A 12,371-nucleotide genomic window follows, 5' to 3' on the forward strand; every position below is an offset into this window, starting at 1 on the left:
GTTGGTGCGGGTGTTTCCTGAGTGAGCAGGTGTGTTGGTGCAGGTGTTTCCTGAGTGAGCAGGTGTGTTGGTGCAGGTGTTTCCTGAGAGAGCAGGTGTGTTGGTGCGGGTGTTTCCTGAGAGCAGGTGTGTTGGTGCAGGTGTTTCCTGAGAGAGCAGGTGTGTTGGTGCAGGTGTTTCCTGAGTGAGCAGGTGTGTTGGTGCGGGTGTTTCCTGAGAGAGCAGGTGTGTTGGTGCGGGTGTTTCCTGAGAGAGCAGGTGTGTTGGTGCGGGTGTTTCCTGAGAGAGCAGGTGTGTTGGTGCGGGTGTTTCCTGATAGAGCAGGTGTGTTGGTGCAGGTGTTTCCTGAGAGAGCAGGTGTGTTGGTGCGGGTGTTTCCTGAGAGAGCAGGTGTGTTGGTGCGGGTGTTTCCTGAGAGAGCAGGTGTGTTGGTGCGGGTGTTTCCTGAGTGAGCAGGTGTGTTGGTGCGGGTGTTTCCTGAGTGAGCAGGTGTGTTGGTGCGGGTGTTTCCTGAGTGAGCAGGTGTGTTGGTGCGGGTGTTTGCTGAGTGAGCAGGTGTGTTGGTGCGGGTGTTTGCTGAGTGAGCAGGTGTGTTGGTGCGGGTGTTTCCTGAGAGAGCAGGTGTGTTGGTGCAGGTGTTTCCTGAGTGAGCAGGTGTGTTGGTGCGGGTGTTTCCTGAGAGAGCAGGTGTGTTGGTGCAGGTGTTTCCTGAGTGAGCAGGTGTGTTGGTGCGGGTGTTTCCTGAGAGAGCAGGTGTGTTGGTGCGGGTGTTTCCTGAGTGAGCAGGTGTGTTGGTGCGGGTGTTTCCTGAGTGAGCAGGTGTGTTGGTGCGGGTGTTTCCTGAGTGAGCTCACCTCCACCTTCTCCAGTCTCTGCAGTTTGCTCATCAGGTTCTGGATCTCTCCGTTTTTCTCTGAGAGCATGGATTGCAGCCTCTCCAGCTGGGCCGGGTCGGCCCTGGAGCCCTGGAGCTGCATCAGGGTGGCGATCTGGACCTGCAGGGACACCAGCACCAGCACAGGGTTCATACACGTTTTAACCAACAAGTTTTTTGGGGTCAACTTATGTTTCCAAAACTTTTCCAGGCCTTGAAAATTACATTTTCAAATTCCATGACTATGGAATTTCATACGTTCATACGTTTTTCAAAACGTATGAACCCTGCAGCGGAGTCAGGGGGTAAGGGGGGGGGGGGGCAGCAGGACACGGGCAGCCCCCCCCCTCCAGCAGGGCCGTACCTTCATGCGCTGCATCTGCTGCTTGCTGAAGGCGTGGATCTTCTGCAGCGACTGGTACTGGACCTTCATGCTGATGAGCTGCCTCTCCATGGCAGCCCGTTTATCCTCCAACTGCAGTCAGAGATGGAACAAAAGCTGCTTGGTAACTGGGTTTAGTCCGGTCACGGTGACCTGGAGCTGGACGTGGGTGCTCACCTCAGCAAACAGAGAGTTCCCTTTGCTGCTGGGGTCCTGGGCCTGCTGGAGAACCTGGTCCAGCTGGACCTGCAGGTCCCGGCTCAGCTCTCGGGATTTCTGGTGGTACAAAACACAGATGACATGATAAGATCAGTGTTCACACGTATGCAGACGGGCGGAGGCAGACGCCTGCAGCGGAGTCTGGAGCCCCTCAGGCCCCGTTTACACGGAGCAAAAACGGTGGTGTTTTCATGCGTTTTGGCTGTTCGTTTAAAACGAAGCTCAAAGTCTCCAAAAACCATCATTTCTGAAAACTCCGGCCAAAGTGGAGATTTGCAAAAACTCCATCTTCACGTTTGTTTGTAAACGGAGAGAAACGGACATTTAGGCTTCAGAACGTCACATTATGGGACAGAAACGTCACCAGCGTCATTTGTGCGACCTGTGATTACAATTTGTTGTACGTATTTGTTGTTGTACGTGTAAACGGGGCCTTAACCAGCAGCGGTGGAGCAACTGCTCACCTCTAGGGCGTTGAACCAGGACACGGCCTCCTTCTCTCGGTCCTCCTTGTCCTCGGTGATGCGCTGCAGCTGGCGCTGCAGGCTGCTGACGCTCAGGTCCAGCTGCTGCTCCTTGTACTGGTGCTCCTGGACCTGCTGCTCCAGCTCCACCTGACACACACACAGTCCACCCCGTCACTCTCCCCGTCACACACAGTCCACCCCGTCACACACAGTCCACCCCGTCACACACAGTCCTCCCCGTCACACACAGTCCTCCCCGTCACACACAGTCCTCCCCGTCACACACAGTCCTCCCCGTCACACACAGCCCACCCCGTCACACACAGCTCTCCCCGTCACACACAGCCCACCCCGTCACACACAGCTCTCCCCGTCACACACAGCCCACCCCGTCACACACAGCTCTCCCCGTCACACACAGCCCACCCCGTCACACACAGCTCTCCCCGTCACACACAGCCCACCCCGTCACACACAGCTCTCCCCGTCACACACAGCCCACCCCGTCACACACAGCTCTCCCCGTCACACACAGCCCACCCCGTCACACACAGCTCTCCCCGTCACACACAGCCCACCCCGTCACACACAGCCCACCCCGTCACACACAGTCCACCCCGTCACACACAGCTCTCCCCGTCACACACAGTCCACCCCGTCACACACAGTCCACCCCGTCACACACAGTCCACCCCGTCACACACAGCTCTCCCCGTCACACACAGCTCTCCCCGTCACACACAGTCCACCCCGTCACACACAGCCCACCCCGTCACACACAGCCCACCCCGTCACACACAGTCCACCCCGTCACACACAGCTCTCCCCGTCACACACAGCCCACCCCGTCACACACAGCCCACCCCGTCACACACAGCCCACCCCGTCACACACAGTCCTCCCCGTCACACACAGCTCTCCCCGTCACACACAGTCCACCCCGTCACACACAGTCCACCCCGTCACACACAGTCCACCCCGTCACACACAGCTCTCCCCGTCACACACAGCTCTCCCCGTCACACACAGCCCACCCCGTCACACACAGCCCACCCCGTCACACACAGCCCACCCCGTCACACACAGTCCTCCCCGTCACACACAGCTCTCCCCGTCACACACAGTCCACCCCGTCACACACAGTCCACCCCGTCACACACAGTCCACCCCGTCACACACAGCTCTCCCCGTCACACACAGCTCTCCCCGTCACACACAGCTCTCCCCGTCACACACAGCTCTCCCCGTCACACACAGCTCTCCCCGTCACACACAGTCCACCCCGTCACACACAGTCCACCCCGTCACACACAGTCCACCCCGTCACACACAGCTCTCCCCGTCACACACAGCTCTCCCCGTCACACACAGCTCTCCCCGTCACACACAGCTCTCCCCGTCACACACAGTCCACCCCGTCACACACAGTCCACCCCGTCACACACAGTCCACCCCGTCACACACAGTCCACCCCGTCACACACAGCTCTCCCCGTCACACACAGCTCTCCCCGTCACACACAGTCCACCCCGTCACACACAGTCCACCCCGTCACACACAGTCCACCCCGTCACACACAGCTCTCCCCGTCACACACAGCTCTCCCCGTCACACACAGCTCTCCCCGTCACACACAGTCCACCCCGTCACACACAGTCCACCCCGTCACACACAGTCCACCCCGTCACACACAGTCCACCCCGTCACACACAGCCCACCCCGTCACACACAGCCCACCCCGTCACACACAGCCCACCCCGTCACACACAGCCCACCCCGTCACACACAGTCCACCCCGTCACACACAGTCCACCCCGTCACACACAGCTCTCCCCGTCACACACAGTCCACCCCGTCACACACAGCTCTCCCCGTCACACACAGTCCACCCCGTCACACACAGCCCACCCCGTCACACACAGCCCACCCCGTCACACACAGCCCACCCCGTCACACACAGCCCACCCCGTCACACACAGCCCACCCCGTCACACACAGTCCACCCCGTCACACACAGTCCACCCCGTCACACACAGCTCTCCCCGTCACACACAGCCCACCCCGTCACACACAGCCCACCCCGTCACACACAGTCCACCCCGTCACACACAGCTCTCCCCGTCACACACAGCTCTCCCCGTCACACACAGTCCACCCCGTCACACACAGTCCACCCCGTCACACACAGCTCTCCCCGTCACACACAGTCCACCCCGTCACACACAGCCCACCCCGTCACACACAGCCCACCCCGTCACACACAGCCCACCCCGTCACACACAGCCCACCCCGTCACACACAGCCCACCCCGTCACACACAGCCCACCCCGTCACACACAGCCCACCCCGTCACACACAGCCCACCCCGTCACACACAGTCCACCCCGTCACACACAGTCCACCCCGTCACACACAGCTCTCCCCGTCACACACAGTCCACCCCGTCACACACAGCTCTCCCCGTCACACACAGCTCTCCCCGTCACACACAGTCCACCCCGTCACACACAGTCCACCCCGTCACACACAGTCCACCCCGTCACACACAGCTCTCCCCGTCACACACAGCCCACCCCGTCACACACAGTCCACCCCGTCACACACAGTCCACCCCCGTCACACACAGCTCTCCCCGTCACACACAGTCCACCCCGTCACACACAGTCCACCCCGTCACACACAGCTCTCCCCGTCACACACAGCTCTCCCCGTCACACACAGCTCTCCCCGTCACACACAGTCCACCCCGTCACACACAGCTCTCCCCGTCACACACAGCTCTCCCCGTCACACACAGCCCACCCCGTCACACACAGTCCACCCCGTCACACACAGCTCTCCCCGTCACACACAGCCCACCCCGTCACACACAGTCCACCCCGTCACACACAGTCCACCCCGTCACACACAGCCCACCCCGTCACACACAGCCCACCCTGTCACACACGGGCAGCAGGGAGGGAGCGGGACGGGGAGGGAGGGGACGGGGAGGGAGGGGACGGGGAGGGCCTCGCCCCGTCAGGCTCAGTCTGATCAGGAATGACTGCTCACCTTCAGGCTCTCCAGCTCCATGATCTTCATCTGCACCTCCATCATCTCAGACGTCATGGAGCTCTGGGTGTGTTCGTTCAGGGCTCGCAGCTCCTCCATCTTGTTGCTCAGCGTCTCCGTCTGCACGTCCAGCTTGTGTTTCAGCTGCTTCTCGTTGAGCTGGGCCTCCTCCAGGGCCGACTGCAACCCCAGCATCTGAGGAACCAGGGGACACGCTTCAGCCGAGTATCAGGGGCTGACGGCTGCATTTACACGGAAGATTTTAGTCCTGCACCCCTGAGCCGCAGCACCAAAATAAAGCCTTAAAAGAAGAAGATTTTAGAGGAGGAAAAAAAAGAAATGTTGAGAAAAAAGTGGAAATGTCGAGAAAAGTCGAAATGTCGAGAAAAAAGTGGAAATGTCGAGATTAATGTTGAAGTACAATTTCGAGAAAAAAGTGGAAATGTTGAGAAAAAAGGCAAAATTTCAAATTTATTCTCGAAATTGTATTTCAACATTAATCTCGACATTTCAACAGTTTTCTCGACATTTCGACTTTTTTCTCGACATTTCGACTTTTTTCTCAACATTTCGACTTTTTTCTTGAAGTGCACAATTAAAAAAAAATCTTCCCCTCTCAAATATTTTTTCTCCTGCCTGGCCCTATATACTCTTCCGTACGGAAGTGAACTCTACATGGTCAAAACTACTGTCAGGGATTAGTTCAGTGGACTCCAGAGAAAGAAAGAGAAAATGTTAACAGTCCTGTGTTTTAACTCATAAATGAACACATGAAGTTGTGACCAAGACCAGCATGAAGAGAGACTGATGGCTGCCACAGAAACGCTTTACCTGCTTTTCCTGCTGCTCCAGGTAAGGTCAGTTCAGATTCACATGAGAAACAATTAATAAACTACTTGTTTTTCTCGACACACAACGTGAAACAGAAATCTTGGAGGATGCATTTCCTTTTTTTCCACATTCCCTTTTGAGAATTTGGTTTTTAGCTTTTTATGCAAATGTGACCCCAAGACAGTATATAAAGTAATGAAATATGAACAATTTATGCAATTATAACTGAAAACTTTATTGTTTTCATACCTTTAAACATATTTAAAGGCAAAAACATGGCACCAGTTATTCTTGTGTCCAACAAAACATTCCTTTTTTTGGGCATAAACAAAAAAAATACCAAAGTTTGTGATGTAGTGATTATAAAAATCGATCTTTAGGAATTAATATGAGAATTGATTTAGAATGGGAAAATGGATTTTGTTCAACACAGGCCTAGCACACACCGTCCTCTCCTAGAGACCACCAGAGCCCACCAGAGACCCCCAGAGCCCACCAGAGATCACCAGAGACCACCAGAGACCACCAGAGACCACCACATGCTGCTGTACCTTGTTGTGGAGCTCGCTGGCTGCCAGGCTGTGGCTCCTCTCCAGATGTTCCCGCTGCTCCTGCAGCTGCTGGCTCTGCTGGCTCTTCACACAGTCATAGTCCGACTGTAACGACTCCAGCATCCGAGTCTTTAACGCCACCTCCCTCTGCAGGGAGTATTTCTCCTGTTCCAGAGCCTACCATTCACACACAAACACACACACACATGAGAAGCTTGAAACTAAGTCCAGCCTTTCTGTCCTAAGAGGCAGAAAGACTGAGTGTCAGAAAGACTGAGTGTCAGAAAGACTGAGTGTCAGAAAGACTGAGTGTCAGAAAGAACGAGTGTCAGAAAGAAAGAGTGTCAGAAAGAACGAGTGTCAGAAAGACCGAGTGTCAGAAAGACTGAGTGGCAGAAAGACTGAGTGGCAGAAAGACTGAGTGAAGGGAGAAAAAATATGTTTTGTGTCCTGAAGATGTCCTGAATTCCCAAAACACAGTCTGCACCTGCTGTTTAGTATTATTGTAACTGCTTGTTCACACGGGAAGCTCAGTACCGTGTGAACCGAGCCTTAGCGTGTGAACCGAGGGCTTATTGTGAGAGCTTGCGGGCGGGCTTGAGTGAAGGGTATAAAAGACAGAGAGCCGGAAGTTCCGGTGAGAATCTGCTGTGGGTCGAAGTGCACGGACGCCCAGCCGGGGTTTCTGATGGCTGCCTCTGCCTGGACTGATTCGGCTCTCCCAGTCCTCTGTGTTAAGGTGAGAGTTTATCAAGGCCTAGCCCCTATGTGATTGTATGTTGCTCTGTCAGGATAACTTGACACCTTATCCTAGCAAACGGGTAGTTTTGTGGATGTCTTCTATGTAAATGCTTGCTTTTCTTGCTGGTAATAAAGATTCATATGTCATTATAGCAAAAGCGAGGTGTGTGTGTGATTCATTTTGGTACAGCCGACCACTCCTAGAACCTAATTGAGATTTCTCCCAAAACACTGAGTGTCAGAAAGACTGAGTGTCAGAAAGACTGAGTGTCAGAAAGACTGAGTGTCAGAAAGACTGAGTGTCAGAAAGACTGAGTGGCAGAAAGACTGAGTGGCAGAAAGACTGAGTGTCAGAAAGGCCGAGTGGCAGAAAGGCCGAGTGGCAGAAAGGCCGAGTGGCAGAAAGGCCGAGTGGCAGAAAGGCCGAGTGGCAGAAAGGCCGAGTGGCAGAAAGGCCGAGTGGCAGAAAGGCCGAGTGGCAGAAAGACTGAGTGGCAGAAAGACTGAGTGTCAGAAAGGCCGAGTGGCAGAAAGGCCGAGTGGCAGAAAGGCCGAGTGGCAGAAAGGCCGAGTGTCAGAAAGGCCGAGTGTCAGCGTAAACTTTCAGTTTGAGCAACTGGAAAACATCTAAAATGGAAAGAGCTGTTGTGCGATCGACTGTACTCATAGATTTAGCAATCGGAGTTATCGTTTTACAGACTGCCGAAAAATAAGCGAGAGAGGGACAAATGGATCGCTGTAATTCACAGAAACAACTGGATTCCAGACACCGAAACGTGGATTTGGGAAATTGTTCCCATTTTGTATCAGGTAATGTTGGATTTTTGGGTAGCTAACGTTAAACTGTCAAATCATAAAGTTCAGTGTCCTCATCACTTTAATTTCTACAACAAATCCTGCCTTGAAGTCGGACCAAGCGTCAAGACTTTTGTAAGCCTTCAAGCTTTGCTTCGTGTATTTCCCCGGCGTAGAAATTAAGTACAAATAAATATCAGGAAACTGGATTGGTGGCCAAATATTAATGTCCATGGACCACTGGTTCTTGGGGTAACTGTACCAAATATTAATGTCCATGGACCACTGGTTCTTGGTAACTGTACCAAATATTAATGTCCATGGAACACTGGTTCTTGGTAACTGTACCAAATATTAATGTCCATGGACCACTGGTTCTTGGTAACTGTACCAAATATTAATGTCCATGGACCACTGGTTCTTGGTAACTGTACCAAATATTAATGTCCATGGACCACTGGTTCTTGGTAACTGTACCAAATATTAATGTCCATGGACCACTGGTTCTTGGTAACTGTACCAAATATTAATGTCCATGGACCACTGGTTCTTGGGGTAACTGTACCAAATATTAATGTCCATGGACCACTGGTTCTTGGTAACTGTATCAAATATTAATGTCCATGGACCACTGGTTCTTGGGGTAACTGTACCAAATATTAATGTCCATGGACCACTGGTTCTTGGTAACTGTACCAAATATTAATGTCCATGGACCACTGGTTCTTGGGGTAACTGTACGGGTCACTGTCAAGTCCAACTGTCTTTAATTTAAGCCGATAATCAGCTGTTATCTCGTCTTCTCCACTAGTTGCAGCTGTTTTTGCTGATGTTTTACCACTCAGTGTGAGTAAGGGGGCTGGTCCAGAGGGGAAGTGACGTCAATGCAGACCCTCTAGAGGAATCTGCGTTTGTCAAGAGTTGCGTGCTTGTCTTCATACCTCCAGTGCGTTGGTCATCTCTACTCTCTGTTCGTCCAGCCTGGCCTGCAGCTCCACCTGCTGGTTGAGCAGGTCCAGACCAGCCTGAGCAGCTCTGTGGACCTGCTCCTCCTTCTCCCTCAGCTGACTCCTCAGCAGCTGGATCTGCTCTTCTGCTGCCATCTGAGACCAGGAAAGAGACATGGTTCATCTCTGCTTTCTGCTTTCTGCTTCCAGCGTTACGTTCAAATTAAACCCAGCAAGTCCCATCAGCAGTTCATACTCCTAAATCTCATATGGTGTTGCTAATGTATAATATATATTAGTGGTGGGGGGAAAAAATCAATATTGCAATATATTGTTGCGCTCTCTTTCGCAATAAATAATCGCTAAACTGATGGCAAATATGGATACTTTATTACAACACACATAACGGATTTTCGCGGTTGTCATCGCTCTATTGTTCATGCACTTCAATTTGTCCAGCTGTTCAGTGTTTACATTTACAAGACTAGGAGGCAGTGAGGTACTATACAAAATTAAGTTGCTTACTGACTTTTCCGTATTAGAAACAAAGCAGTGCACTGTCCTGGTTTATATAAAACATGTTATTAATGTTCATGTGCTTCAATTTGTCCAGCTGTACAGTGTTTACATCTACAAGTAGGGGTGGGCAAAAATATTGATACGGCAATATATCGCGATACATAGTCCCTCGATACGATATCGATATTCAATGTATGTATCGCGATATATTGCCGTATCAATATTTTTGCCCACCCCTGCACTTTATTTTGTGATTTCAGTGTGGATGAGACAATGCATTTTATTTTTGTCATTTTAAGTCAGGGGCAAGTAGCTGTACTGTATTTTTGTGATTTCAATTTCAGTGTGGGTGAGACACTGCATTTTATTTTGAGTATTTTGTATCTAAGAATAATGCACACAGTGCACTTTTCATTGTGTTTCAGTGTGTTTTTTCATGCAAATATGTTGCATAATTAAAATGGAAAGTTTGAGTTACATTGTTTTGACTCAGTCTGTCCAATGCATTATCACTATCATCGTATGTACATATATACAACTTGGATTTTAAGATGTGTAAATTGCATTTTTAAATTTTTCGGTGAACTATGTAGAATATCGCGATATATTGCATAATCGGGATATCGCAATTTGTATCGTATCGTGGCTCAAGTATCGTGATGCGTATCGTATCGTGAGGTCCTTCCCAATACCCATCCCTATTTACAAGCCAGTGAGGCAGTGAGGCTATATACGGCTTTCCTGTACTTTTAAGAGCCGCTTGAGAGTTTTTTGTTAGGTCCTGTATATTTGCATGACGCGCTGCTGCTGACAGAGAAGCATGCTGAGTCCGAGAGAGGTTTTACGACGTTTAATGACAAACTCAGCCACAACGGCCTTCCGATACATTCGCTTATTGGGTTTTTAAACGTGTACACTGCCTGCAAATGTGTAATCGGAGTAATCAGTGCAAAGCAGTCAACAAAAATTACGGCTACCTAACTTGCCTCTCTCCACCATAGTGTAGGTTATTGGATACTTATAACCTATGGTGATCACCCACGTGACCCACACTTCCTTCATCACCGTGGCAACCAGATCAAACCAATAAAACATGAATAATCAATTTATGGCTCATACATATACGCACACACATATATATATACATACACACACACACATACATAGTACTGGAGTTGAGGAGGGATGAGGGGGGAAGGCATCCCCCCTGAAATAAAAACGGTCCAAATCATCCCCCCTGTAAAACTGCCATCCCTCCTTTCCATCCCTTATGTCATTTCATCAATGAATGAATTTCAATATTTAGAGTCATCACCAGAAAAATAACACCAGAAAAATAACTTATTTGACAATTTTCACCTGCTTCAAGTAAATTTTCACTTGAAATAAGTAGGAAAATCTGCCAGTGGAACAAGATTTATCTTCTCATTACAAGCAAAACATCTTGTTCCACTGGCAGATTTTTCTACTTATTTTAAGTGAAAATCTGCTTGAAACAGGTGAAAATTGTTGTCTTTTCCAGTGATGAGTCTTGTTTTAAGTGTAATGAGATTTTTTTTACTAAAATGAGAAATTTTAACTAGGAATAAGACAAATATTCTTGTTAAGATTGTGAGTTTTTGCAGTGATCCATTTTACTTATCCTGTGAAGGACAGAGTCATATTGATAAGTTCAGAAAAGTGTTTTTTATTGTTGTGTTTTGATGTATTTGATGTAAGCCCAGTGGATATTTAAAGCTTACAGAAGGCTGCATTTAACTGCTGCTATGTCATTCCTGCAGTATTTCTGCAGGTGTCTATAAAGTATCCATATCCTATAAAGGATCTATAAAGTATCCATATAGATGGATACTTTATTTCCATCTTACTTTATTGGGTAACTTATATTTATCCCCAAAGGTCAATTCCAGGTCTCAGTAACATGACAGGGAAGTCTCAGCCAGGACACAGTCCCGTCAGCCTTTACTCTATTCACTACTTTCATTCCAGCATTTAGTGACTCTTAAAGCAGCCCTGCCATGTGTTTAACCTGTTATATCCATGTGTTTAACCTCTTATATCCATGTGTAACAACAACACTGCTGGACTCCAGCTACATCCACCAACACACGACCGTTAAAACGTTTACTTTCAGCCTGTAACACTAATGTTCGTTATCGATTATCCAGGTTAACAGTTTCAACACGGCCGTTAGCACACACATTGATAGGAGTGATCGCAGTAGAAAAGGTTCCACTAACATGTTAATATAACCAACTAAATACTTTTACTCACCGTAGTTTCGTTCAATCTCTCCTCTACCGCCTGAGTTTGAATCGGCTCCGCTGAACTCTCGCGATACCTCGGTGGAACGAGAGCTGAGCCAGGTTTGGTCCGAGCTCAACAGCGCCGTCCTGCGTTCAGACCATGGATGTGACGCCAGCGTGACAACAACACGTCAGATCAAATCTAATCAAATCAGTCTTTATTTATAGAGCGCTTTTCAAGCATATATAAAAGTGCAACACAAAGTGCTTCACATAAAACGTTAAACAAACATAAAACGTATTAATGCCGGTCATACGCTATATAAATAAAATTGAATAAAATTGAATGTTTTTCCGGTGCTTTTATTCTGAAAAGCTGAACCGGCAGTCCCCACGCTAGGCGGATGTGTCGTCATTTCTAGTGATAAACAAGGCAGGAGTGATGGCGAGCGGGCGAGCCGGGCTCGGCTCCAGCTGATCCATGGACTTTCCTCCCGACCGGGCAGCTGTCCTGTCACCTGGACGGGACGAGCGGAGCGGTTCTAACCTCCTAAACTAACCAGCACAGGTGAGTGGCTGATAGGCTGGTGAACAGTGTCCTCGGAGTAAAAACTAAAGAGAAGCTCACTGAGTAAGAGCTGTGCTGGGACATAATAGTTAGAACATAATAATGACTAATTGCTGGTCACGTGTCCTGTGGTGTCTGATTGGTTGATTGATTGATTATTTATTTGCACATTTTTGAAAG

The 12,371-nt window shown here is 49.8% G+C and overlaps 2 protein-coding genes across 2 annotated transcripts in view; one reads left to right on the top strand and one right to left on the bottom strand.

Moving 5' to 3' along the window:
* Positions 1–11,709, bottom strand: part of spdl1 (spindle apparatus coiled-coil protein 1) — a 30,449-nt gene extending 18,740 nt beyond the window's left edge. The window contains exons 1-8 of the mRNA XM_061726447.1: positions 11,652–11,709; positions 8,853–9,014; positions 6,376–6,552; positions 4,994–5,188; positions 1,940–2,089; positions 1,434–1,532; positions 1,239–1,349; positions 855–995 (exon numbers count right to left, since the gene is read on the bottom strand). Of these exons, the coding sequence (XP_061582431.1) occupies positions 855–995; positions 1,239–1,349; positions 1,434–1,532; positions 1,940–2,089; positions 4,994–5,188; positions 6,376–6,552; positions 8,853–9,014 (1,035 nt within the window). The 5' untranslated portion in view covers positions 11,652–11,709. The remainder of the gene's footprint in view (positions 1–854; positions 996–1,238; positions 1,350–1,433; positions 1,533–1,939; positions 2,090–4,993; positions 5,189–6,375; positions 6,553–8,852; positions 9,015–11,651) is intronic.
* A 353-nt stretch (positions 11,710–12,062) lies between these two features.
* The window catches only part of LOC133447309 (UV-stimulated scaffold protein A-like), a 62,019-nt gene continuing 61,710 nt past the window's right edge, over positions 12,063–12,371 (top strand). Inside the window, exon 1 of the mRNA XM_061725956.1 lies at positions 12,063–12,191. The gene's annotated coding sequence lies outside the window, so the exon portion shown is untranslated. The remainder of the gene's footprint in view (positions 12,192–12,371) is intronic.

The sequence above is a fragment of the Cololabis saira genome, chromosome 7 (assembly GCF_033807715.1).
Source record: "Cololabis saira isolate AMF1-May2022 chromosome 7, fColSai1.1, whole genome shotgun sequence".
Taxonomy (NCBI): Eukaryota; Metazoa; Chordata; class Actinopteri; order Beloniformes; family Belonidae; genus Cololabis; species Cololabis saira.